This window comes from Sinohyriopsis cumingii, chromosome 11 (assembly GCF_028554795.1).
Source record: "Sinohyriopsis cumingii isolate HCF-2022 chromosome 11, ASM2855479v2, whole genome shotgun sequence".
Taxonomy (NCBI): domain Eukaryota; kingdom Metazoa; phylum Mollusca; class Bivalvia; order Unionida; family Unionidae; genus Sinohyriopsis; species Sinohyriopsis cumingii.
Window position 1 is genome coordinate 108,556,122 of NC_142971.1, and position 26,664 is coordinate 108,582,785.

A 26,664-nucleotide genomic window follows, 5' to 3' on the forward strand; every position below is an offset into this window, starting at 1 on the left:
CATTTTCTGATGCAGTGTACTCATAGAGTGACACTTCTGTGATATGCAATTACATGCAGAAGACAAAATACAACTGAATAACTAACTATGATGTCTTATTTGTCATGGATATTCCAAGTCAAACATTAATGGACAAATACATGTGCATGATACCCCAAATTATAGCTATAGCTCTCTGATGATCTATAGAAAGGCATGAAAGACAAGACAATCCACTCATAACAGCTATAGCAGATAAGGCATCATGCCCTAAAATTGATATGCACAATTCTCATGCTACAAATGCCAATGACCAGTATGGCTTGTAAAGGCCTTATGAAAAATGCCAAAACTAAATCAAATCTTCCATTTAAGGGGGTGGGGGCAGGTGCCCAAGATCTTTTTAAGGAAAAAAACATTTCAGACTCTCAAACAGCTTCTTAAAAAGCCTTCTTGCTTGTTGGTTAAAAAGCACAAAACCAAATTATTCACATTATAGTATTATTATTCTTATCAGAGCATCAGATTTTTAATCCATGAGATCTAGGTTCGATACCTTCCAAAACCAAAGCCTGGGTCAGTGGCCTCAGTGTGTCCTTGGGAAAGGTACTTAGTTTCCATTTTCTTGGTATGATATAGCCACTGATTCCTTTAAAGTACTATTAACCTCCCTGCATCCTCCCCAACGGGGTCTTTTTTTTAATGACATTAATAATGTGCACGCAAACAGCTGAAAATTGCAAAGCATTGCAAAGAAAGTACTCTTAGTTATTTTTAAGCTCCTAATTCAAAACAGCACTATGGATAAAAAAACAACAATTTGAGTTATTCATCAGAAATATTTAACAAATATAAAGACAGAAATGGTGAACATAATAAGCATGAATCACAGAGGGCAAAATAATAGCAACTTATTTATAGTTACAAGAATACAGATAATAAAGAAACAAATCATCATCATTATTGGTATACTGACAGAGTACTGTACCTGTTTTTGTACAGTAGTTGAGATACACTGAGGAAGATGCTTTTCCACAGCATGTAGCGATTCAAGCCTCTGTAGGAAGTCTTCTAGTAATTCTTTTCTGTTATACAATACCACCTTGGCAAAGTACTCTGAAATATAATGAAATCTGCTCACAAAAGTCACATATAAGTCCCTTTTCCTTTTTGCATTCTCATTTTCAACCTCTATACAAAGGACAACTGTCCACAAAGATCAAATTTATGTTCATCCTTCAGCACCATTACTGACAAGTTTCAATGTGCCTAGACAGGGTTCATACAGAATTCTGAATGATAAATTCAAAGACTTTTCTCAAACTTTCAAAGACCACAGACACAGATTAACAAGACATTTTCTCTAACATTTTGTATACAAGTTATGTTATATGAGAAAACAATGAATGCAAAATATTACAATGTTGTTTAATGATGAAATTCAAACTATAAATTATAATTAATTTCCTAAATTTGCTTTATAATGACCTGGAAGATCGGTTAACATTCATTGTTATTTCAGAAATATATAACTTATTTATCTGATTTAATACAAAATAAATTGTTCTCTTAACAGACATCAGCACTGCTTTAAATGCATTATTATAGTTGCTGTTTTTTCTCTTCAATAATTTTGGAAATCTCTCTTCTCTTAAGAGGATTTGACTGTGACAAGCACAATGAGTCCTTTTAACTCTGCTTCTTCTGCCTTCTGAACAGAGGACGCAAGTTGATGGCAATGTCAGCTTCAAGATGCTGCTTTCTGGCTTTCAGTTCTTATACTTCATCCATGGCTAACTTCCATTTCTTTCCTTTTCTGATTTTCTCCTCATGCTCCTCGTCTGCTTCTTCATATCCAGATAGGCATGGTAATTATGTCTTGCAGAGGAGGCATATGTCATCATTTCACTGCTAATGACGATTTCCAAAGGTCCACCTGCTTTCCTCATTATGTCAATCTTTAGCCTTTGAGCTCTGAGGCTTTCTCTGCTGAGGTTCTGAACAGATACCTGTTTGTTGACAGAAAATCCTCTCTCCACTGTTGCCTGCCTATGTGACAACAACTACATTTTCTGGAGAACATTCCAAAGTTCAACATATTCTTTTCTTTTGGAAAGGACAGAATAAAACACTTCATAAAGGCTGTCATCTGTTCTACTGAATCATTTCAAGGGATGATTGTACAAGTGGATAACATCATCCACTAATTTCCATACTGAATCAATAATAACTCATATCAGGACTCTGCTTCTCTTCCTGCCTCACACATAATTCTGAGGACCCTACGGAGTTTTGCTTATCTCTTTTTCCATATCTGACTCTAAATGTGTAAGTCTAGCATCAGCCCAAGATATGTTTTTCACCAAAGGACATTTCAGAGGTGATTTCTCGAACAGCTTCTTTACCAATACAATCATAAAGTCTCTGCATGCTGTTCTGAAAGCAAATCTAACCCTGTCTGAAGCTCTTGCCTTTAACAATATTTGTGAATCTGAAAACGCAACATTAACTTTTCCTGGATCAAGGAAATTCTCTTCTCATCAGACCTGATGCTCACAAATGCTGTCACAGAATTTGCCTTGGACACGATTTCACATTTCATGTAATGTGACATGAAGTCTTTCACTAGAACTCCTAGGTCTATGGCAAGGAATGGAAGCATAAGTTTATCTGTTTAGTAAGCCTCCAAAAAGGGTTGTGCGATTCTGGCAATAGTTACAAAGAACTGCCACTTAGCTTTAATCAAAGGATCCCCAACAGCATCAAGAACATACTTAAAGGACTTGCAGGTTGGTACTGTTATCCTTTTATTCTTCACAGGTGAACAAAGGTCAATGAGATGAGGCAAAATAAAAATGACCTTCTCCACTGGTTCAACATTCTCATGCCAACTGAAACAAAGAAAATCATATTCAGTTAGATTAAAACAGAAACAAAATTAAAATATACTAACTGAAAAACAAAAAATAAAAATAATTAAGGTAGCAATGAGAACTTGAATTATGTTTCAATACCATGTAAGTTATATTTAATAACTTTCAGAAATGAAGTGAATTAAAAAAGTAAAATAGACTGTATAAATAGACATCTAGTAAACCAAACAAAAATTTGTACCTGTGTTTACAATACTTCAGTGGAAATAGAGTTGATCCTGTAATGTCCATGAAATTTTGTCTTCTTGTTGGTGAATCATGGTATAGCTGGTAGTATAGGTGGTACACACTGCTCAGAAGAGTTTCCAGATCCCATGGTACTGCTGCACAGCCACGGTGAAATGCATTATGCATAACATGAAGTCCACAGCAGTCAACTTCTAACATTTTCAAGGGTACTGAATATGAAATATGAGACTGCAACAAGTCATATAATTTCCAATTAACTGCTGGTCCATCCACTGACAGCTGTAGAAGACCCTTATACCCTAGGTCAGACGAATTGGGCTCAAACTTGTCCACGAGCTCTTTAGCATGAGCATGATTAAGAAATTGAGAAGTGAAATAATATGTGCTGATTTTGTTGCAGTCCCATATCCGTACATGCAAGTCCATTTGCTTCTCCTGCATATCTTTGTTGCAGTCCCATATCCGTACATGCAAGTCCATTTGCTTCTCCTGCATATCTTTGTTGCAGTCCCATATCCGTACATGCAAGTCCATTTGCTTCTCCTGCGTATCTTTGTTCAGAGTCTCATCAAACGGAAGGACATACAAGTTGGCCTCTCTCACTTTCGTCAACAACTGATCAGCAAAATAAGGTGCTATTCCAAACACACCAAGATATGCTGCCTTGCTTTCACTGCATGAAAACTGTTCAGCAATCGTACTGTCAGGAAACATTGCTTTGAAAATATTGTTGATGTCCTTGCATATGTTCAGGCTGTAGTGGCTGTGAAGACATTTCATTGTCCAAAGGACTTCGGCCAACAGTACTTCATATTTAGTGCAAAAAAGTATTTAAATTAGTCTTAATGTAGAAGTTGCTAGAGCTGATTTGGTCGGCTGCTTTGTACCTGTCATGCCGCCTGCTGCTGGCTGTAGAAAGTATCCACTTACTGGTGTGACTTGTTTTGCAGATTTTTTATTCTGTTGGTGCGTATATCCTAGAAACAAAACAAAAGTAATTATCATTGCTAGACTATCATGTATCACCCAAGAATTTTATTAGAAATCAATAATGATGACACATTATCAAAATAATTATATCACTTAGTTTATTGAATTTATTAAATTGGATGTTCAACCTTCATTTCTATATTAAAGCAAGGAACATTATTTTGTAGAACAAAATTTTTGAAAATGATTTATTTCCCTCAAACATGTTCAATAAAGTGACAGTATAATTAAATGCCATGTCTCCCAAATCATCGAATTAAACAATATCTTATTTTATACTGCAAGAGTTATGAGTTATCATTATTTTGCCCCATAGCTTATACTTCTGCATCTTTGTTCCACTAAATGAAAAGTTTGTAGTTATTGTGAACTAATTTGCATCTTACCTTTGGCATGACTTGTAACGGCTCCTTCTCCCATCAAAGCCAAGATGATCGTCTTTTTACACAATGTACAAAATGCCTTTTGCTTACATGTTTTATCCTTTTTCAGCCATTCCTTGTATTACTCTTTTTCATGCCAGATATCGTTGAAAGAGCAAAGACCTGTCATTTTTAAACAGGAGGTGAAACAAAACTGAAGACTTAAATCGACTGAACAAATTTTTGAATCCTTAAGCAGGTGTAACTTTTGCGAACTTTCTACATAGAGCGCTTGTTCAATGCAACCCAAATTCAACTGGCTGAACAGTCTTGTTTAAAAAAACGTGAATTAGTGTAATGAACAGCTCAATTGGCCAAAGTTGATGGACTCATCCAATCAAATTGAAAGAGTCATCAAAAGAAAGAAGCCAGGATAACCTACTACATCTGAATCTAACGACCTTAGGCAATTTGATTTGTGATTATAATAATAATAATAATAATAATAATAATAATAATAATAAGGACTTTGTATAGCATCTAATCCTTAGAAGCTCTAAGCACTTTACAACATGAGATAACACCTAAAAACATATACCACATGATTATGAAAATCACCATGAAATTAGAAAACAAAAAATGTGCTGAAGATAGTTATGGTGCTGACTTCCTTTGATGAAAGGTGCATTGTTTTTTTTTTAAAGACTGTAGCTGGCCTGCTTTGATGAAGAGTGCATGCATTATTGAAGTCGCCGCCAAGGCCAACTTTGTATGGCCAAACAAATGCTCGTTTGTTATTGCGGTGGCAATGAAACCGAACAGGTCATCAAAACAAAAGAAACCGCAAAAACTCGACTTACATTCAAATCTAACCTTGGATAATTTTAGTTGTGATTATGGAAAGAAATTAAAAATGTTGGGTTTAATTCAATTTTCAAAGACTTTTAAAGACCTTAGGGTAATCTGGAATGATTTTCCCAAACTGTCAAAGACCTTCAAAGAGCGTACAAACCCTGCTAGATGAATTTATACACAAAAAAAACCCACAAGATTTTGGGAGAAGAGGTGGGGGTTAAGGTTAGCTGTTTATTACTTGCAGAGACTTGTTTAAAACAACAAGATCTAAATGGGCTTCAAATTTTTCATCGCATTCTGTATTGTCAGTCAGATCTACAACTTCAAGTTTTATACTATATGCACATACGCCTGTATTTACTGTGGTTTGGACTGAAGAACGTTCCACATCATGCTGGCATAATTGCTGAAAGAGATTTGAATTTGCCTTACCAAAAGATTTTCACCTTACCTTTCTTTCTTGCATTTGAATTACTTTATTTCACTAGGCTGATATAGGTACTTATAAAGGTATTGCTCAACAAATACTCACTTTGTAATCAACTTTGGTCTTCATTTAATGGTTTCTTATATCTTTTATCACAGTCTGACTTTAAATATTTGTACCAAACAATTCGCATTTAAACAGAAAATTCAACATACAATAAAATGTTATGCAATTTATGCATATACATGTAGATCTAAAATCTATGTACACTATATCCCTTTATGTAAGTTTTGAACCTCAACACTAATAAATATGAGTAAATCTGCTAGTTTTTTTATTAAAAAGTACAGAGAAGATTTGAATTTTATTTTTGTGGTCTTTAAAAACAGCATTTATATCTGATTGCCACATATATGTATGCCGGTGTATAACGTACACATAACTGTACATAAAACAGCCATGGCACCAGAATTAAAAACAATTCACATTCTGACTGAGACCAACTCAAAATTATGTCACCCGATCGGTCAATAAGTTGAGGTTAGTCACTCAGACATCAGAATAATGAGTAGATTGGATTAAATTTGGACACAGAACAAACAGAGTGGACCCTGATCGGCTTAACCATTATGCTACAGCAGATCAGTGACACCATTTTCCTCAATTTGCGATTTTTCTAGAGGTAGAGGAATTCAGAAAGATGAGAATTCTTTAGTTTTAAAACTGTACAATAATTAAAATCTTTATATTCTTGAAACATTAGTACTGCAAATACGTTGCTATTATTTTGCCCTCTGTTATTCACCCAACTCATGGCCTTTCTCTAACAAATGACACTGACCTTTGAGCTAGGGTTTTGACTATTGTCAGGGTTCAGGACATACCCTGACAACAGTTAGTCATCCTTGACCTCAGTGTACTCAGTGCAGTGCACTTCACTAAACTACTTACACTTGAACTAAAGAACCACAGATACCTGAAGCAGCTTGATATAAAAATGAGTCCAAAAATGAAAATATTATGTTCTTGTATATGGCTCCTTAGATAAATATATAATAAGAGACAAAGCTTGTAACTTGAGAAATAGTAGTTGTTGCATACAAAGCCTTCCACTGGTATTTAAAATTTACAGTGACACCTTTCAGTAGTCTATGTGTCATTTTAATGTGGTTAGCTATCACACACCTTGTGAGTTAGACAGAAATGGGAGAATGTCAGAATGCTGTGATTTTCATCCAGCCAGAGTTACACTGGAAACAGATCACTGGTACTTTCAACACTGCAGCTTTATTGAGTTACTTTGATGCCAGTACACAAATACCAGCAAATATTTTTATAAGTAATCACTTTTCACAAAACATTTTTACAGTGACTTGCATTTGAAAAAGACTCCCATCATAATCATATTAATATCCACCAACTGTTGTACTAAGTAATCCATTTCAGTAAAACCTCCATGATTGTAGACAGCTACTCATCAGTGATATAAAAGACTGCTGATTGACAAAAGAATTCAAACAATTTATGGTTATGTCCGTATTAAATTTTGATTAGTCAACTGTTGTCTTGATATTATGAGCTTTGTGAACAGATTACAATGGAATGCATTGGGATGGGAACTGACTAAGACACTTAAATATATTTAACATTTTCTTGTGAAAATTACAGATCAAAAAATTTCCGCTAGCATCGTAACTTTGGTATGACATTGTATCAATACAGCTTCAGTCTTGAAAATACTGGAAACCTGGGGCAAATACAACACTGACCAGATGAAAAAAATCAACAAATTCTGACATTCTGTGTCAAAACTTCTTAGATGTACGACTTGATGTGCGATAGCTTGCTGAAGGGAAATTTCTCCACATCAATAAGATTCCTGAAGAACTGAAAAATGTCACTTTAAATGCATGTACCATTATGAAATCAAGAGCCTGGTGTGACAATGCAATTCATGAATTTTAGACATTTTAATATAAGCTTGCATCAGGTAGGTACCTGTGAACAAATTGAAGTCAGTTTCCTTTCATCTGCAGCATGTTCAAGATTGGCAACAAATATGGCAAATTATGCAAAAGTAAATATATAATACTGATGTATACTATATGTGAAACAATACTTAACTTCAGTGCTTAATAATGCTAGAAAATACACTAAATTTCATTCTAAAGGTGTAAATCTGCATCTACATGACACAGGGACAAGTATATACCAAAGCCAATTTGTATCCACTCAGAATGACAGGACAAGTATATAACAAAGCCAATTTGTATCCACTCGGAATGAGAGGACAAGTATATACCAAAGCCAATTTGTATCCACTCGGAATGAGAGGACAAGTATATACCAAAGCCAATCTGTATCCACTCAGAATGACAGGACAAGTATATACCAAAGCCAATTTGTATCCACTCAGAATGAGAGGACAAATATATACCAAAGCCAATTTGTATCCACTCGGAATGAGAGGACAAGTATATACCAAAGCCAATTTGTATCCACTCAGAATGAGAGGACAAGTATATACCAAAGCCAATTTGTATCCACTCAGAATGAAAGGTCAAGTGGTTTTCCCGAGCCCTGATTGTATGAATAGGTATGGACCAGGATAGAATGTCAGATACCTGCCATGGTTAAAAAGTGGCAGCCTAGATAAGGAAACAGGTCACATGACTGTGAATATATGAAATACTGCAAAGTCAAGATAAAGAAATGGCTAAAGATTCATTGAAATATCAGTGTATATATCTGTATATATGTAGAGGTCACTGATTTGAATCTTCCATTGCCATGATCTTCAGGAATGGGTATGTCTCTGGTAGGTGGTATACTATGTAATCATGTTATCTACTTTGTACTTTGTTAAAGTTTCATTAAAATACCTCCTGTGGATCAAAGTAATACTCAAGCATTCTAGTTAAAGTTACATTTTCCTTTTCTGTGATCTTTAACTCAATGTAAAAGGTGTGGCCAAGATAGGCCACACACCATCTCTAGATGATACATAATTGGCTAAAGTTTAATACAAAAGGGTCAGGGGCCTTGAGTGTCTGAGTGGTCTAAAGTGCTCACCATTACAGATCACTGCCATCTCACCCCTGTCTGCGTGGGTTTAAGTCTCATTTTTGGCCATTGTGGGTATGTGAGAAAGCTTGCCAGTAGCTTCTCATGGGCCAGTGGTTCTTTCCTGGGTTTTCCCAGGTTCTTCCTCCACCATTTATACTGGCCATCATGTATAGCCTATCTTGTGCTGAGAAATGGTGTTAAACCCTACAACAACTTCAACAAAATATGGTCAGTTGTTCTAAAGTGATACTCTGGAAAAGGATACAAATGCCATAATTACATTTTCTCAAACAATGACTTTGAGCCTGAGACAGGGGATGTGGCTATGAGACACACTATCTTGGCATAATATGTAATTCTGGCTTAAGTTTTATCTTAGTTTAAAAATATAACAAGAATACAAATCACAAAACTGCATTTTCCCTTGCTGTGATCTTGATGGTATGAAACACTATCTAGTCATGATATAAACCAGGGCACAAGTTTCATGAAATTCTCTTGAACCATGACTAAGTTGTGCTGAACAAGCAAATGGTAATAGACAGACAGACAACAATACAACATAATGTGCCTGACTTAAAACAGGTATATAAAAATAGCTGAGAAATTCTACAAGTATGAGAAAATCATCTACTTCTTCTCTACGATAAAATCAAGTCTCTTTCTATGTGAACTCAAGATAACATCACTGCATTTTGATCCTTGCTTGATAAATTATTCAATGTTGCCAACCAAGCAGTCAGAAAGAAGTTCAAAACCCAAATTTTAAGATGCTCAGTTAAAATGGTTCCTGGTTCAATGCTGTTTTCAGTTTAATACATATTATACAGAATGATGCAAGTAGATGTCAGTAAATACAATTTTATTGACTTACCAGGATTTGGGTTTGTTGACCAGACACATAACTTTTCATGTCCTGTAGTTAATCTATTTCGCAAGTGCTTGCAACTTTCTTGATCTAAAAAAGGTGATGAAACTTATGTCAACATAAAAATTACCTAAATGATGAAAGCTTGAGACTGCAAGTACAGTGTATATCGAGTAGTGTATATCCAATAGTTACTCACAGATTGCAAGTACAGTGTATATCTAATAATTAGGGTTCAAATGGATTTGCAATACTCACAGATTGCAAGTACAGTGTATATCTAATAGTTAGGGTTCAAATGGATTTGCAATACTCACAGATTGCAAGTACAGTGTATATCTAATAATTAGGGATCAAATGGATTTATAATACTCACAGATTGCAAGTACAGTGTATATCTAATAATTAGGGTTCAAATGGATTTGCAATACTCACAGATTGCAAGTACAGTGTATATCTAATAGTTAGGGATCAAATGGATTTATAATACTCACAGATTGCAAGTACAGTGTATATCTAATAGTTAGGGATCAAATGGATTTATAATACTCACAGATTGCAAGTACAGTGTATATCTAATAGTTAGGGATCAAATGGATTTATAATACTCACAGATTGCAAGTACAGTGTATATCTAATAATTAGGGTTCAAATGGATTTGCAATACTCACAGATTGCAAGTACAGTGTATATCTAATAATTAGGGATCAAATGGATTTATAATACTCACTGATAGCAAGACACTTGTAGTTCATTTGCTATTGTGAATCATTTATTTCGCAGGTTTGCATAAATCGACAGTTTGCCTAATCTTAATTTTAAGGATTGGGTAAGGGGAATTACTGTTTCCAATGAAGAATCAATGTGACTTTTATATTTGAGAATCTCTTAAGTAGTTGAAAAGATAAACCTTAAAAAATGTAAGCAGAGAGCTTGGAACACTGCAAATCAATTATTTTCATGAGCATCAATGTTCTGGTTTAGCAGATATTTTCATTTTGAAATAATGGTAAAATCTTTAAAGATTTCATTCACAGAAGATGGTTTTTAATAATTCAAATGTGATATTTCTCAAAATTAGAAATTTTACAAAATCAAATAGAACTTAAATCTGTGGATGAACCTATGATGTAAATGGCTTACATGGCAAATTCCTCTTTTGTAAATATCTGAGCAGACATTTGGTATTCAAATATATGTTGGTTACAAAGCAAGCGTTTTCTGAATAACAAGCAAACCAGGTGAAATGTATACCTGTACACAGGTACTGACCTAATCATGTATCCAATGTTGAATTAGTTTCCAAAAGATCAACTTCAAATTTACTAAATCAAATGAAATTAAATTGCCAACTCACAAGGTAACATCACACTTCTGAATGGTCTTCTGTCAAAGTTGGTGCAGGCATGGAAATAGTTACATTCTACCTGGCCTTAATAGAGGTTGCATTTTACTATTTACAGTAGACCTAAGGTCATTCCACACTTTTTGTAGTGTACATATTATGTATATGATTAGGTCAATACCTGTGTACAAATTTACATTCAAACAAGTTTTTAATAAGTCTGAAACTGCCAGTGTCATACAAAATTTAAGTAATCCCCATATCTTCATCATTACAAAGGGAAAGAGGTGCATACAATGTTCCTCTGACAGTTCACCCAAGGTTTAACTCTTTTTCTAGGCCAATACAAAAAGTTGCAGAAATGATTAATGGTGGCAATGTTGATAAAATCTAATCTAATAAAAAGAGGGACAGGTACCCCTATGTTTATTCTGGTTTGTTTGATGAATAAATGTCCTTGTTCAAAAAATTAATATTAAAATAGTTCAACCAAAGTCTATTCAATCTGGATTGTTGAATGCTCTGCACCTTAAATGTCATTAAAAAAAACTTATAGATGAAAATTATTGATCACTATGGAAGCTTACAATGGTAGCCATGTACTAATCTGGGTCAATAAAAGAGGACATCTGGCCTATCATAACAAATATCTAAACAAGCTGCTTTCATTGCGATATCATAGCATGCAATATTCAATCCAATTTGTACTGGATCACATCTTTAGATTGACCTCATCCAAAAATGTCCACATAATTTAATATTGATTTTGCTCTAAGTACTTTTCAGGGTGTGTAAATAATGGCCATCCAAATTAATATGGATGTACAAGGATCCAAATAAAGTGAATAATTGCTATTTAAAAGTATGTGTAATCAAATTCTAACAAAAAAATGACACCCATTACTGAAATAGTTCTGAATGCCTACATGGCCTGCACGAGTTATAATATAAATTAGGAGGGAGAGACAATCAATTTTTTAAAACATTTTCACTATGTTAACTTTACTCAAAATGAAGTGACAAAGCTTCAAAGCTTGTGCTCAAGTTTCTTGTCTTTAACAAAAAAAAAAAAAAACAGGTTCTGAAATTGAAAGAGCTGAAAAGGCATATTGTAAATTAGAATACTGAATTTAGTGGTTGTAGTTTCATCAAACAGGTTTATTATTTTTTATGTTTTTGAGAAATATCTTAAAAATAATACATACAAACAACAGAGTCAGCAGCACATGGAAGTTCCCCACTCAGGTAGGCATGACAGTTAACACACTGCAGTAAATCTTCTTCTGTATTCTTCCATCCATAGCGTGCACAAACAAGGGGGCTAAATTCCAGTGGTTTGGCAAGCCATGTCAAAGACTAAGCAAGTTAAGTTAAAATATTTATCATTATTCAAAATAGCTTGGTAAGTGAAATTTATACTTGTTTTTAATACATGTGAACAAAACCATTGCCTTAAATATCACCATGATACACAATGAAACTTCAGAATTTATTTTGATAAGAAAACTTTTGAATTGTAAATTTAAATCTCACTCTCTCCCAGCACTTTGACTGCATTGACACATCATTACTGTCAACAAACCACATTAACAGTAAAGAGTTTCTAATAATGATAAACTCACTGGCCTCTTGAAAGAGAAATATGATAAATGGTACATTTGTTGTTGTCATGGGTTTAATGACATTAGTCACCACACAATAAGCTGTACATGGTGGCCATAATAACTAGTGGAGAAATAACCCTGTAAAATCCTAGTAAGAACCCAAGAGAAGTAACTGGCAAGCTTTCTCACATACCCACATTGGCCAAGTCTAAGACTCCATCCCATCATCATTAATGCAAAGGAGGGTTTTATTCTTCTTCTCTCTTTCTAACTCAAAAACATTACGGGTATAAAAGAGCCATTTAAACATATTTCTTTAACTGATACAACATGATTCTAGAAACTAGGCTAAGGCCTGGATTTCAATCCCATACACAAATAATTAACTTGAATCAAAACCTTAACAAATGTGCTCAAGACACCAACAATGAAAACATTCCACTAAAATGGTATATGGATGAAATTTTGAAGGATACCGAGTAAGAATCTACTCTCTCATAGTATGAATCTCTGTCTCTGTAGTCAGCAGTGTGGCTTTTCTGTTTATCTTTGTTGTTTTGTTCCCCACCATTCCTAAATATAGAAAAAGAGAAACCTCAATTAAATTGCAGCTCAACTCTTTTCATTTTCATCTGAAGTCAAGGTTATGATTTCATAGACTTTTCTCAACAACTTGTTTTTACTTGAATACTTATTAAGCTATATGTAACAGCGTAAAACAGCTTTATGACTTAAGAAATAAAAACAGGACTGTTGGTGACTGAGGAGATATATCACATGAAAAATGCATATAAAACCAGAAGTAACACACCCCTAAGCTGTTGTCGGCTATGTGTTGTGTATGTATCCAATGAGATATGTACTGTGCTAAAAAAACATGGATAACCTGATCCAAATCTAGATAGGTCCCCTCCCATATTCAAGGGGAGTGGCCCATTGTGCTTGTCAAAACAAGTTATGTAATTTGTCTAATCAAATCTTAAGCATGCAAATGACATAAAAAGGGGTACACTTCAGCAGCAATTGACACCATATCCTTGAAGCAGTAAAAGCTAGATGTACTATACTATTCTTTCATCAACGTATATCAAACTATATTTTCTTTTATATCTGAGCACAAGAGCAAAGGATTTTACATTGATGATCAATGATCATGGCCTTCTTTACTTGAGTTTATTAAATGTGACCAGACTCTGACAAAATTTATGTTATTGTTATCACATGCAGTGACTTTGTGTAATGTACAAGAATAAACCATGCTATTACAACAGGACCCGAACATATGTCAGTGACTGTCTCTTACATGTTTCCTACAGCATTTGATTATTGACAGTGATTTTTGAAGAACAACATTAAATGGCAACAATCTCATGTACCTACATAGTTTGTGTGTGCACATTAATGTATGTAGTTTTTACTAATTTCATCCAACATGCATTAATCTCTAACTCTCATTCACAGACACAATTAGTTAAAAATGCTACAAAAGGGAGCTGATTGTTTATACATGTATATTGTGGCTTAAAAATGGCTATCCAAAGGATTTTTTGAAGTTGGAACCCAGAATTTCTTCCTTGAAAAAGTTACATTTCCATCTCCAAAACAAGAAGTCCCAATAATAAGACATTTATTCTTTGCATTAATTCATTGCATTCTACCTGAATTTCTGTGCATAACTGAAAAAATTTGAAGTTTTATTTCTTTTTTAATTTATATCATTGTTTAATTGTATTTTAAATGGAGAAAAAATTTGTAAAGATGGGAAAAAATATTAGCATATTACATTCAGTTGTTTCTGTTTCATCTTAAAACTTATGTACTGTACTATACACTTTTTTCTGCTTTGCACTTGGTACCCCCCAAAAAAACATGTAAAGCTGCCATGTGAAAAGCACAAATTTGATCACTGCCTGAAAATGAAAATATATCCTCACAAGACACTGTAAGTACTTGATTTTATGATGATTACCATGCAAGTTTCATTATACCATCAAACCAATTATATTTTAGGAAACAATACCAAGGGGTCCCAAAATCCTCCTGATCATACTAAATATGGATATAAAGTATGATAGATTCACTAGTTCTGCACAATGCTTACTGAAGCAAGGTCTCAAAGTACACATGTAGTTAGTCCATTTAAATCTCCTTACCCACTAATCTTACCCATGTGACTTTGTCAAATCTCTGTAAATATAGTTTTCAATAGATTTCAAAACTCACAAGTCGTTTGACCCTTGACCCCATAATCTCTGGGTCAAAATGAAAATCTCAAAAGTCACAGCTGAAATCTCAGCAGAAATTCATTTATGACAGTCATGAGAGCTGGGACTGTTTGATATTTGTGGAGCAAACTGATGTTTAAGATTTCTAATTTCATGCTGAATAAAGACAAGGAGACATGGTCAATACTGATAATTGTTATAGTGATTGTCCTTTTAATTATGTATGACTATGTGCCCATTTTAGTTGGAAACTAGTAATGTGACATCTTTTGTGCTTGGGAGAAACTGTTGTATGCATATTAGGATATTAGGACCTATTCAGAAAATACTATCAGGTCAGGAAATTATTATTTTTTGGTCTGGAAAAGTTTGGCAATCTTTATCAAATTTGTGGTGGGAACCCTGAGTACAGCAGGTCCTAGGGATTCAGGTTAAGTAAGTGATACATGTATCATCTTTGGTGATCTGCATTAACAATATATACTGGTAATTAACTAGAAAACTTAAAAAGTGTTACAGTTTACACTTTGTCCCTCGAATAAGCCAACCTCTCTTCTTCCAGGTTTTTATTTTGTCCCTAAATTTATTTGGCTTTAATGCAAGTATATACAGTATCCTATACTTTATATTTTTAAATTCTCAACATATTTTAAACTCGTCAAATCATTCGCAATGCAAATATACACTCACACAATTAATAAAATTAGATATAAATCTAATATCTAATTTTTATATCATGACAAATTCATTCTGATCATCAAACTAATGCATCAAGTGGCTATGAACAAGGCATACCAAGCTGTATCAAGGATGAACATCACAAATGGTTACTTTGTATATTCTAAGTTAGTTATTTCCTCCTATTTTTACTCTTTACAAACTTAGAAACAACCTCTGCAACTAATGGACCTTGTTATTTAACAGTTCACGATTCATCTGATGTAAGAAAATTATTCTTTCTTCTCATTATCATATTGATTTTTTTATCATAGGTGTAATATTACTGGCCAATAAGGTGTAAATAGTTGTCTATCACTGGCACATACAATAAATTTATTATGGACAGCATGTCTTCAGTAGGTAATTATGCCTAAAACATCAAGTATAATTAAGACCGAGGTTCCAGCCAAAATCAAAATCATAAAAAACACACAGGTTGGAATTTATATCCATCAAAAATGGGTAACATTTAAATTCCGTGCATCAAAACCTGAGGGTATGCATCTATTGAGAACTCTCCTTTGCAATCACATGGACTCTTTGATATCCTGAAACTAAAGGAGTGATACTTGCTTTATTGAAACATGAAAAAGAGAGCTTTTGCACAAAAAGAACTTGCATAATCAGGACTGTTCAAATTTTCAGGCATCCAAAATTGAAAATACGCATACATGTACTTTATGATGACTTCAGTATCCCTGAGAAATCTGTTCTACAAAGACAATATGAAAAAAAAAAAACATTACATGAATATCTGATTCATAATTCAGTGCAAGATTATGCTAACATAGTGACAAATAAATAAATGAACATTTGTCTTAGTTTTGTGCCCAGTTCTAAAATTTTTTACTGCTTTTATATATTATGAAATAAGAACATGAGCTGAATCTGTATTTCATTTTAATTTATTATTACTTGATGAATATTGAAATATCAAGACATGCAAAACGGAATTAACTTTTACCAGGGGTGAAAAAGCATATCCTGTTGCTGTATTGTCAGACAGAGTGGTGCCTTGAGGAGTAAATGCTTTAATAATGAAACTTAAATGACAAAAGCATTATAAGACTGTATGACAAGATTTCTACAAAAAACTGAAATATATGTAACATGCTGTTTACATGAGTTATTACATGATACTCCTCCATACAATTTGCTAATCTTTATCACAAAAAATACAAAGTGATATTGTTGAAATCTCATAATCCTTCATAACTATACAGAGTTTTAAAACCTAATTTGCATGTTCAGAATTCAAAAATCCATCATGGATTCTGTCCCTTAATCAGGCAAAGTCTCATCAATATCAATATAATAACCAAGGGACTTATGGTGTGGAAAAGAAAGCATGTAGGTCTGACAAGCAGGGACTATGGCTATGCTAAACGATGATGCAGAATGTTAACAATAAAATTCACCAAAGGTCTTGTCAATATCAGGTGTGAGCCAAATTTAAATAAACTAGACAAACTTTTAAGGGAGTTAGTGTGCGTAAATGTTGTAGTTACATCTCATCTGTCAATGAATTAAAGACATAACAAATGATATATCACAATATTTGAGAAACTGAATCATCTTCCTATTGATTTCATGAATGTTGGACTCACTGTAATGTTGTTTAAGTTAGCTAAGTCAGATAATAAGTGGCTACCAAATGCAGACTGAGCAATGTCAATTCAAACTTTTCAATAGGCAATGTGCTCTGATCAAAGACCAGATCAGAAATGTCAATATATCTAAAATGGGGTGGGATGGGTCTATGACCAACAAGCAGCTATCTTTTTATTCCTGACATTACTGATGACCATTGTTGCTTGGTGCTAGTTTTTGAGATTTTTTTAAAAATTTATTTGTCGTTTTCTCTTTCAAATTTCTGACATGTCTCTCCCTAAAATTTTCTACCACAATGGAACAACCTAACTGCAGCTCTGTCCCAAGCATTAGTCAGTTCCTAGTAATACTGTCCTCACTAGATGGTTTCCATGCATTACTCTTACCTTGGAGTGATGCTGCTTTCCATGCATACATTAGCAATTTAAAAATTCAGGTCAATAATTGATTGATACAAAGGTGTTCAGTTCAGACAGGGATTACTAGTAACATAGTGTTCTAAAGGACTTAATGTCAAAGTCAAAAGAGGAGGGATTTTGCTTACCATAAAAAGGTCAATCTAAATAAATTTACTGCTTACTAGCAAGTGACCAACAGTCCATGAGAGAAAGAAGCTGAAAACTGCAGCACAGATAGTGCCATGCACCGATTGTCTCCACCACCAGTAAGGTCATAAAAAAAGATGGAGAACTACTTCTTGGTCTAGAGCAAGCAGGTCCTACATTAGTCCTACCTGTAAGACCTGACGCTGATATTTATGTTGTTGGCGTCAGGGTCTTACAGCCTAACTAAAGGCGCTGTGTAGTGTGTTTTGATGTCGACTAACACCGTTACGAAAGTAAAATTTTCAGGAATATTTCACACAACTGACAACTAAAGTAATGACGCTTTTCTACAAAATAAATTTGTAATGTTTTAGTCAGACTTTACTTACTATGAATCTATGATGCCTTTTCTCTAATAAATTCAAATTCTCACAAAAGAAATGGACCCGTTTTCAAGTTTCTTTGGCCTACTTTTCAGTTGGCTGGAAAGCGATGAAAGCAGAGAATGCCGAAATCGGATAAAGTTGAAACATTATTTTTTAACGAAACAAATAAAAATATATTATGCCTATTGGAACTGTAAGCAATGGTTCGTTTCATTCAAGAAACATATCCCAAACATCAACCTACCTGAACTTACTTCGGCATACTTCGACTACCGTCGCATTGCAACAAATTCAAATGTATGTCAACGGAACGTGAAAATGCATCAATTTGCTAGTGTCATATTTTCATTCCACCAGGATAAAGACAGCACAGTAAGTATAATAATTACACATAAATTAGTGGAAAAAATGTCGATATAGGCTGCCAAATGTGTGAAATGTTCCTGAAACTTTGATTACTCATTCCGATGTCAACGACATCGGAACACACTATACAAGGCCGTTATTTGGATAGTAAGACATAGCACCTCAACAAAATCAAAATGTGCTATGTCTTACATGTAGGACTAGTCCTACATGTAAGACCTTGACACTGATATTTATGTTTTAAGTATCCAAATAATGGCGCTGTGTAGTGTGTCATTTAACATCGGATGACAAGGCAAATTTTCAGGAATATCTCACACACTTGACAGCCCATATCGGCACTTTTCTACAAATTAAAGTGATAAAGTTAGCTAGACTTTACTTACTCTGATGTCTTTTTCCTACAAAATTCAAATTCCCACACAAGCAAATGGACATGTTTTCAAGTTCTGTTGGCCAACATTTCAGTAGTCTGGAATGCGATAACAAAATTGGTTAAAAGGATAATAAGAATCTTGAATGAACACTATCTAAACACTTTCTTCAACATTAATATATTTTTATTCATTTCGTAAAAGAAGTATACTTCAGCTTAACCCGATTTTCGCATTCCAGCCAAATGAAATGTAGGCCAACAAAACATGGAAACAGGTCCATTTCTTTTTGTGAGAATTTGAATTTATTAGAGAAAAGACATCAGAGTAAGTAAAGTCTGACTAAAACATTATGACTTTACTTTGTAGAAAAGCATCGTTATTGGCTCTCAGTTGTGTGTGAGATATTCCTGAAAATTTTACATTCGTTACGATTTTAATCAACATCAAAACATGCTACCCAGTGCCGTTATTTAGGGTGAAAGATCTAGACACCCAAAACATAAATATCAACATCGAGGTCTTGCATGAGCAGCAGAGGGGGCGAATCCGACATTTTGTCCAATCGTTATTTTGCTTAATTAATACTTTCTGCACTCAACGATCTAGTGTCGTCAGCGCCTGGTAAAAAAAAAACGACGACGGTCCATCCTACACGATGGTGACGTCATTTGGTTTAATTAACACCTTCTGCGCGCCGATCCCCAGCGTCGTCAGCGTCCGGTAAGCACATCGACGACCGTGTCGATGTCATCGCCCCCTCTGCTGCTAAGTGGTTATTTACAATGAAAATTATTTACAACTAACCGAATATTTGGTCAAGTCCGATACGATATCGTGTCCGAGGATCATGTAAATTTATCGTTATGAATCCATGTGGGGTCGACTGAGCATGACTAAAAAAGTTTCGAAAAACATTAAAGTCCATGTCACCGCCGCACCATGTCTGCCAAATATTTCGTAGCGTGTGTGTATCAACGCCGTTGAATACAGCAAGAATATTACAGTTGTCTCTAATTACTTTTGGAATCTGAGTGTATCGTTGAGTGACATATATCACGTCGGTGTTTTTATGCCTGCCTCTGGAAAATATCCTAGCTGGGTTTTTTTGATTGTCTAACATAACATCATCGTACACGACTAGATTGTTGACGTCGCCATCAATATCATCAATACCCGGTGCATCATTGATATCCGTAATAAACTCAATAACATTTTTTTTAGCGATCGCTGATGCATTCTCGTTGAAATCTTTCAACACCTCGTAGCATCGTTGATCATCTACGCTAGGAGCAACCAAATACAACTTATCCCACTTCATCCATCTCATTATTAAATTGAGTAACAATTGCGTCTTGCCGGATCCAGATGGTCCGATGATAATCATCCGGATCGAGTTTGGTAACGCTGCAACATGCTTAACTGGTTCTCTTGTTTTAGTCGCCGAAAAATCAATTATATTCATATCTCTATACATAAATTATGGATCTATATTGTGTGAAGTGTAGAGTGCGTACTGGCACAAATGATATGACAACCGTTACGACAAGAAATAACAGATCGGCGCTTACTGGTAAGTGTGTACAATGCGGTACAAAGAAATTTAGATTTATTTCTATTAGACCCGGAGATGTTTTAAAAAAAAGCGAGGAGGTGACATCGCAGCCAAATTGGCAAAACTCCCCGGAACACCGTGGGCAAAGTATCCAGGAGAAAAACACCTCCCAGGATATAACTACTGTGGCCCCGGAACACGATTAGATATTAGACTCGATGATCAAAATCAGCCCAATCCAGGTGAGTATCCGATAAATGCTATTGATAAGGCGTGTCATGCTCATGATGTTGCTTACAAAAGTAGCGATCTGCAACAGCGTCATATCGCGGATGTAAAATTAATTCACGCGTTAAATGCTATTCCTGATAAATCCGTCAAAGAAAAATTGGCCTCATGGTTGGTAAAATCGGCTATGAAAGGTAAATTAATGATTGGCGCTGGTAATTAATAACAATCATCCAAGAAAAACGATGGATTCCATCTATTATTCTCCGAGAGGATACTGGAAGGGGAAGGCCGCAATTGGTAAGCTTGCAAGCGCTGCAAAGGTAACAAAGACCACTGCGGCTAATTGGTTATCCAAACAGGCTATATGGCAAATCTATCTACCACCGCCTAAACAAATCAACTTCTCGCGCTTTGATGTCAGCGTACCTAATGAAGTTCATCAGGCTGATATACTATTTCTGCCGCATGACAACGGTTACAAATACGCGCTAACCGTAGTTGATGTTGCGAGTCGATACAAACAAGCGGAACCGTTGAAAACAAAGTCAGCAACTGAAGTAGCCGCTGCGTTTGAAAGAATTTATCGAAGAGGTCCTCTGCGCTGGCCAAATCTATTACAAGTTGATCCTGGTAGTGAATTTCGCGGCGCTGTTTTATCAACGCTGAAACATCATAGCGTCGCGATACGACGAGGTCATACTGCGCTACATCGTGATCAGGCAATTGTTGAACGATTTAATCGGACTCTCGCTGAACGGTTATTTGGATATCAATACGCGAAGGAATTCATCCAAGAAAAACGATCTCGTGAATGGGTTAAAAGGTTGCCAGGTGTAATTGCAGCGTTAAATAACGAGATTACCCGAGTAATCAACATGAAGCCCAGCGACGCGATTAAATACGAGTATATACCCGGAAAATTAAAAATAAATAGCGTTTCTAAGCCGATTCTCGGCGATGTCACTGTTAGATATCTATATGAACCAGGAGAGCTTGAAGGCGGTAAAAAAAGAGCTACTGATCCTATTTGGAGTGTTACCACACATAACATATCAACGATAACACGATCAACTGGTAGACCACCGATCTATAGACTGGATTCAACTGCTCCTCAGCGCGGATTTACACGCGAGCAACTACAAGTGATACCTAACGATACTCAATTACCCCCGCGTGGTCTTAACTAGCGCCGTTGCGTCTATTACACTCAAGACAGGTCAACCTCACATTGTTTTTGACATGACCGAGACTGTTATCGATCCTATCCACGGTAAATTGGCGAGTGTCTTTATCCGAATAACGCCAACTCATTATACAATTGCAACTCGCGCAGTGATTATTCTGTTGTTGTCGTAGCGAGATTATTAATTCGGCATCAATATCAAAACGCCGCTGTTTTTTTTTATCCTGTTGGCGGTAACCCGAGAGTTTTCTATCAATGACGCTTGCATCGATGGTGACTTTGTCGCCGGCTTCGTCAGTGACTCCGTCACCGGCTCCGTCAACAACAATTCTTCGAAGCTGATTTATCCTTCGTACTCTGGACACTGCAAGATAGACTAGATTCGACCATTCGATGCGATTATCAACTATCCAAACAATTGTGTCCGTGATGGTTAGTCCCTGCGAGGAATGTATTGTTGTTGCGTATCCTAGCGTCCACGGGGATTTATCAGCACGTAGCGCGTCCTCGACGACGCTGATATCAACGAGCACGATATCATTCAGCACGAGAATTTGTTTTTTTGTCCCCGACGCTGTCGGGGCTGGAATTTCAACTTCAATGTTCTGCCGCCGTGTGTCCGCGGGTCTATAACATAACGGCACTGGACGCGTTGGAAACTTTTCCTTATGCAACGCAAACAACCTCCGCTGAAGTGTGTCTCTGACTATCTTTCTACTCGCTACAATTAAATCGTTTGGTCTCCATGTTTCCCAGAATTCATTTAACGGCGTTTCCGGAATCACCTCGCGAATTATTTCACATTGAATTCTATCCGGCTGTAATCTGATTAATTTCTTAACCTCGCGCAGTTGTTCATCAAGTGCTCGGTAATCAGTATCGGTTTCTTCATAATAGTCCACAAAACCCCTTAACCAATCATGTGGACCCTCGCCGACAAATGGTGGTGGTTGGCCATGGTCTCCACACATGATTACCGCTGTATTCGCGCGCAGCAACCACTCAAGAAACATTTGTAAAGTATCTAACGAAACAGTACATATCTCATCCCAGATGATAATGTCGGGAATAAATTTTTCACCCATTCGATCAGGAGTCCACTCACCGCCGCTGTATCGAAAGAAGCTGTGATAAGTAACGGCGTCAACATTTCGTTGTTTTATCTCTCGCGCTAGTCTATGAGTCGGTGTAAGCACGATTATACTTGCCCGCGTTCGAAATAATTCAATTGCCCGAGTCGTCTTTCCTGACCCGCCACAGCCGCTTAAATAAACCGTCTTGTGTCTACAAATTGGATCAGAACACGATGGTGCATTAGACCATTCTGACAATTTATCACCGCGTAAGTAGTTGTTCTCAACGGTGACATCTGCTGACGGGGAATAATCGCGTCGTATTTCATTTTTAATTCTCCATGTACCCCAACTCTCGTCCGGACTAGTAAACTCGGCTACGTTTCCCCTATACTTTACGTCTATGTAAAACGAATCAACGGCTACTCTAACCGCGGTATCGGGGAATCTATTTATCATCGAGAATAAATTGATAGCGGCATATCCCAGCATAGACGCCCTCAAATGTGGATACGCCGGGCTGTCTCCATCGCTGTAGGTAACAACTGTACCCAACCTCGTTCCATTGGACAAGAAAGCTGTTTTGCGGTTCACGTATCTATTTTTTGCCACTGTGTCCTTGATTACGAAATCATATTCTGCGTCATCTATAATCAGCCGTGAGCAATATCGTTTGTAGTCGTGGTTTTTTCCACCTTGTGTGAACTTACCAATTATTCTTCTACCGAGATCTTTTGCCTCGCGGTTTCGTTGGTTAAATATCCTCCTGGACCATTCGATGATATATTCCTCGTCGGCATCAATGTTTTTTCTGGATTCGTCAATTATGCTATCTAGACGCTCCGGTTCTGGTAACCAGACTTCAGTCTGTGCCCGGTATGATATAATCGCGTCACTGACAATCAACGAAACTAGCATGCTACAATCAATCATATACCGTAGCAGCGCTATTGGCAGCCACTTCTTTTCATTCATGTGTCTACCGATCCAAATATAGCAACAGCGATGGAGTCCTGCCGCGAATTCAAATGATACTATGCGAGCGAATCCGGTTAAATCAAAATCAGGCAGTGGTCCATTAATAGCAACACGAGTCATTTCATGACTGGGGTGTCCAAATCGTTTGAAATACTCAGCGGCGGATCCATACCCGAGAAAACTCGCTGGATAACAGGCAACCATATCAACCGAGATCATAGCGTCGCGGTTGTATTCAGTGTTCCATAGTCCACCGTGATAATACTCCAAACAACTGGATTGTACATCCGGTAGAAATTCCTTGCGCGTTGGTCTCCACGCATTTTTCCTTGCTGCAACATGAGCTACAACCGATGGAATCGTAAAACAATTTGTTAGCAGTTGTTCATCATGCTCCTCAAATTCTATGGCGGTTTTTTTCATCCTGTTGTGAAATGCTTCAGTGCGATATAATTCACCGTTTGGTCTTACAAACTGATCAAAGGTATCCGCATCGTTTTCAGCGCTGCGAAGTAACCACATTGATACAGGGTCGTTTTTACACAAACAAGCAATAGCATCAAATAGTTTCCTCTCCGCGAGAAAACCGTTCTCTTCCAGGAATTCCCCCGGGATATACTTTACTGTTCTATCCCGTGGAAATATTGTGATCGCGGGCGTCCATGCGTGTTCGTTATGATCAATAATTTTGATTGGGGCTCCATTTGATTTGTACTTTGATTCGTATAATACTTCACCGGTTATCGTTGTAACGGTTATTGGAAATCTCAGCAATGTTTCTAATCTCGCTATGTCGCTGATGGTTGCTCCACGCTCTTTTACGGTTAGTTCCCACTGGTTGATTTTGCTACGTCGTAAATCAGTCAATTTGTTTCCTCGACATGCATTTGTAAAATGCTCTATTATTCGTTCTGCTACACAATTTATCCCAGTTGACTGTTTCATCGGTTTCAGTTTTCCGATATCAGGTTTCTTATTTAACGGGTATATTCCATAAACAACTGCTGTTTCAGGATACGCTCGTTCATAGTATGGTCTATCAATTCCGGTTAACAACCCCGGCTTGGAGTCGCGGCTGACAGCGACTGTTTTCTTGTCGCCGAGAACTGGTTCAAATTTATCACGTATGATCCAATCACCTGATTCCACCCGGACAATGAATTTTACTCTGAAGAAATACTTTTTACCGTCAAGTTGTGATATTATCATTGCTGCGCGGTTGTCGTTCATGGTAGCATCAACAATACCATCAATTCGAAATGTTGACCAACTGTGAGATGCGCCATCACGCTTGAATTCATTGATACAATCGCGTATTTTATTCAACAGGGTTCTATCGTTTATTAACGCTTTTGGTGTGTCCTTGAGGACTCTATCGAGATTAAACCTAATATTTTTCCAGGGTTTAATTGCTGCCAATCTCTCGAACTCATCCATATAATTAAAACAAGTATTTAAATGAAAGAATATAGTATAATGAATCACTGCAAATGGTTGATGATTGGGTCGACAACCCCGTGCAATAAATCATGCAGAGGTGAATTCTGCGGGTATCATTTACAAAGCGTTCGTAATGGTTCTCTTGGCCCCCTCCCGTGCTTGGTTTGTCACGTCGGTGTAAGAGGAAAATCGCAGTTGTGTATTAATTGTGGCGGAAAGCGATACAGAGAGTTAAAACGCTATTATGATAAACGAATAAAAAACGCCGTCATTGACCCCACCGCTGACTCAGTCATCAAAACCCCCCAAGACTACGTTGAAAGATTCATAATTAAACCAAATAATAAATTAGACAAATAGTATTATTATACAAATGGACCAAGAATTTCAGCCGCATCCTGTGTTCGTCAGTTACGAGGCGTCTCGCGACGGCATTATTAGAAACCGCAAACTGAAGAAGCCAGTTGGTACCGTAAATAATCACGGGTATTTAATGTTTGGTGCCGGAAAGAAGAAATATCTCTGTCACAGAATCATCTATGAATGTTTTCACGGATTAATCGAAAATGGGCTTGTGATTGATCATATTAATAATAATAAGACTGATAATTCTCTTACAAACCTGCAAGCCATCTCTCAGAGTGAAAACACCAAAAAAGGTAAAACAGGGAAGCACGCAAAAAAAGCAAAGAGCGTCAAATCGTTTGATACAACAACGCACGAGGAAAAAACATTTCACTCCATGAATGCGGCAGGAAAATATTTTGATATTTGTATGCCCGCAGTGCGATTTGTTGCAGAACGAGTATATCAAACAGCGATCTCAAAAAAGACGAGTCACAGAATTCGATTTTCATATATAACAGAAATTAGCGAGTGACAAGGTCACCAGCGCCTATGGCGCTGACAAGACCACCATGACAGTGTGAAACGTTATTGTCTGTTCCGGAAGAAAACAAAGTATGAACACCTCGGAATTGATACACGGGGTTTTCATTTTTTTTATTTAAAAACAAGATGTTTTATAAGAATAATGAATATCGAAGACATCAATAATATATTAGCCGAGATTTCAAAATTAAAAAATCAAGGAATTGAATTATCTGATGGTCTCGACAGTGAAAAAATATTATCCGATTATGAAATTATTAACGAACAGTCGAAACGGGGGCGTTTTACCCTGGCCCGCGAGTATTTTTTTGTAAAACGATTACAACATACGATTAATGAAAACTTGTACCACAATGACGCAAATGCATTCATTGGACTATTTACTGCCGTTGAAATAATACGAAAAAAACTCGGACGTGTTTATGAACGACGCCGGGAGATTTCTAGTAAGATCAAAAACATTAGAAG

At 36.2% G+C, this 26,664-nt stretch overlaps 2 protein-coding genes across 2 annotated transcripts in view; both read right to left on the reverse strand.

Moving 5' to 3' along the window:
* Positions 1 to 26,664, reverse strand: part of LOC149789262 (uncharacterized) — a 46,670-nt gene that overhangs the window by 11,455 nt on the left and 8,551 nt on the right. The window contains exons 2-5 of the mRNA XM_089975437.1: positions 13,095 to 13,191; positions 12,220 to 12,370; positions 9,676 to 9,759; positions 968 to 1,095 (exon numbers count right to left, since the gene is read on the reverse strand). Coding sequence (XP_089831563.1) covers positions 968 to 1,095; positions 9,676 to 9,759; positions 12,220 to 12,370; positions 13,095 to 13,191 — 460 coding nt within the window. The remainder of the gene's footprint in view (positions 1 to 967; positions 1,096 to 9,675; positions 9,760 to 12,219; positions 12,371 to 13,094; positions 13,192 to 26,664) is intronic.
* Positions 1,102 to 5,695, reverse strand: LOC149789263 (uncharacterized). The gene is made up of 3 exons (XM_089975438.1): positions 4,478 to 5,695; positions 3,094 to 4,078; positions 1,102 to 2,870 (listed from the first exon to the last, which is right to left on the reverse strand). The coding sequence occupies exons 2-3, from the start codon at positions 3,879 to 3,881 to the stop codon at positions 2,654 to 2,656; spliced, it is 1,005 nt and encodes a 334-aa protein (XP_089831564.1). The 5' UTR covers positions 3,882 to 4,078; positions 4,478 to 5,695; the 3' UTR covers positions 1,102 to 2,653.

Excerpts from the sequence above, each read along its gene's own strand:
- LOC149789263 (XM_089975438.1), bottom strand. The coding sequence starts at position 3,881 with ATGAAATGTCTTCACAGCCACTACAGCCTGAACATATGCAAGGACATC. Across the intron at positions 2,871-3,093 it reads CTGAAGTATTGTAAACACAG|TTGGCATGAGAATGTTGAAC; the intron begins GTACAAATTTTT and ends TCTTTGTTTCAG.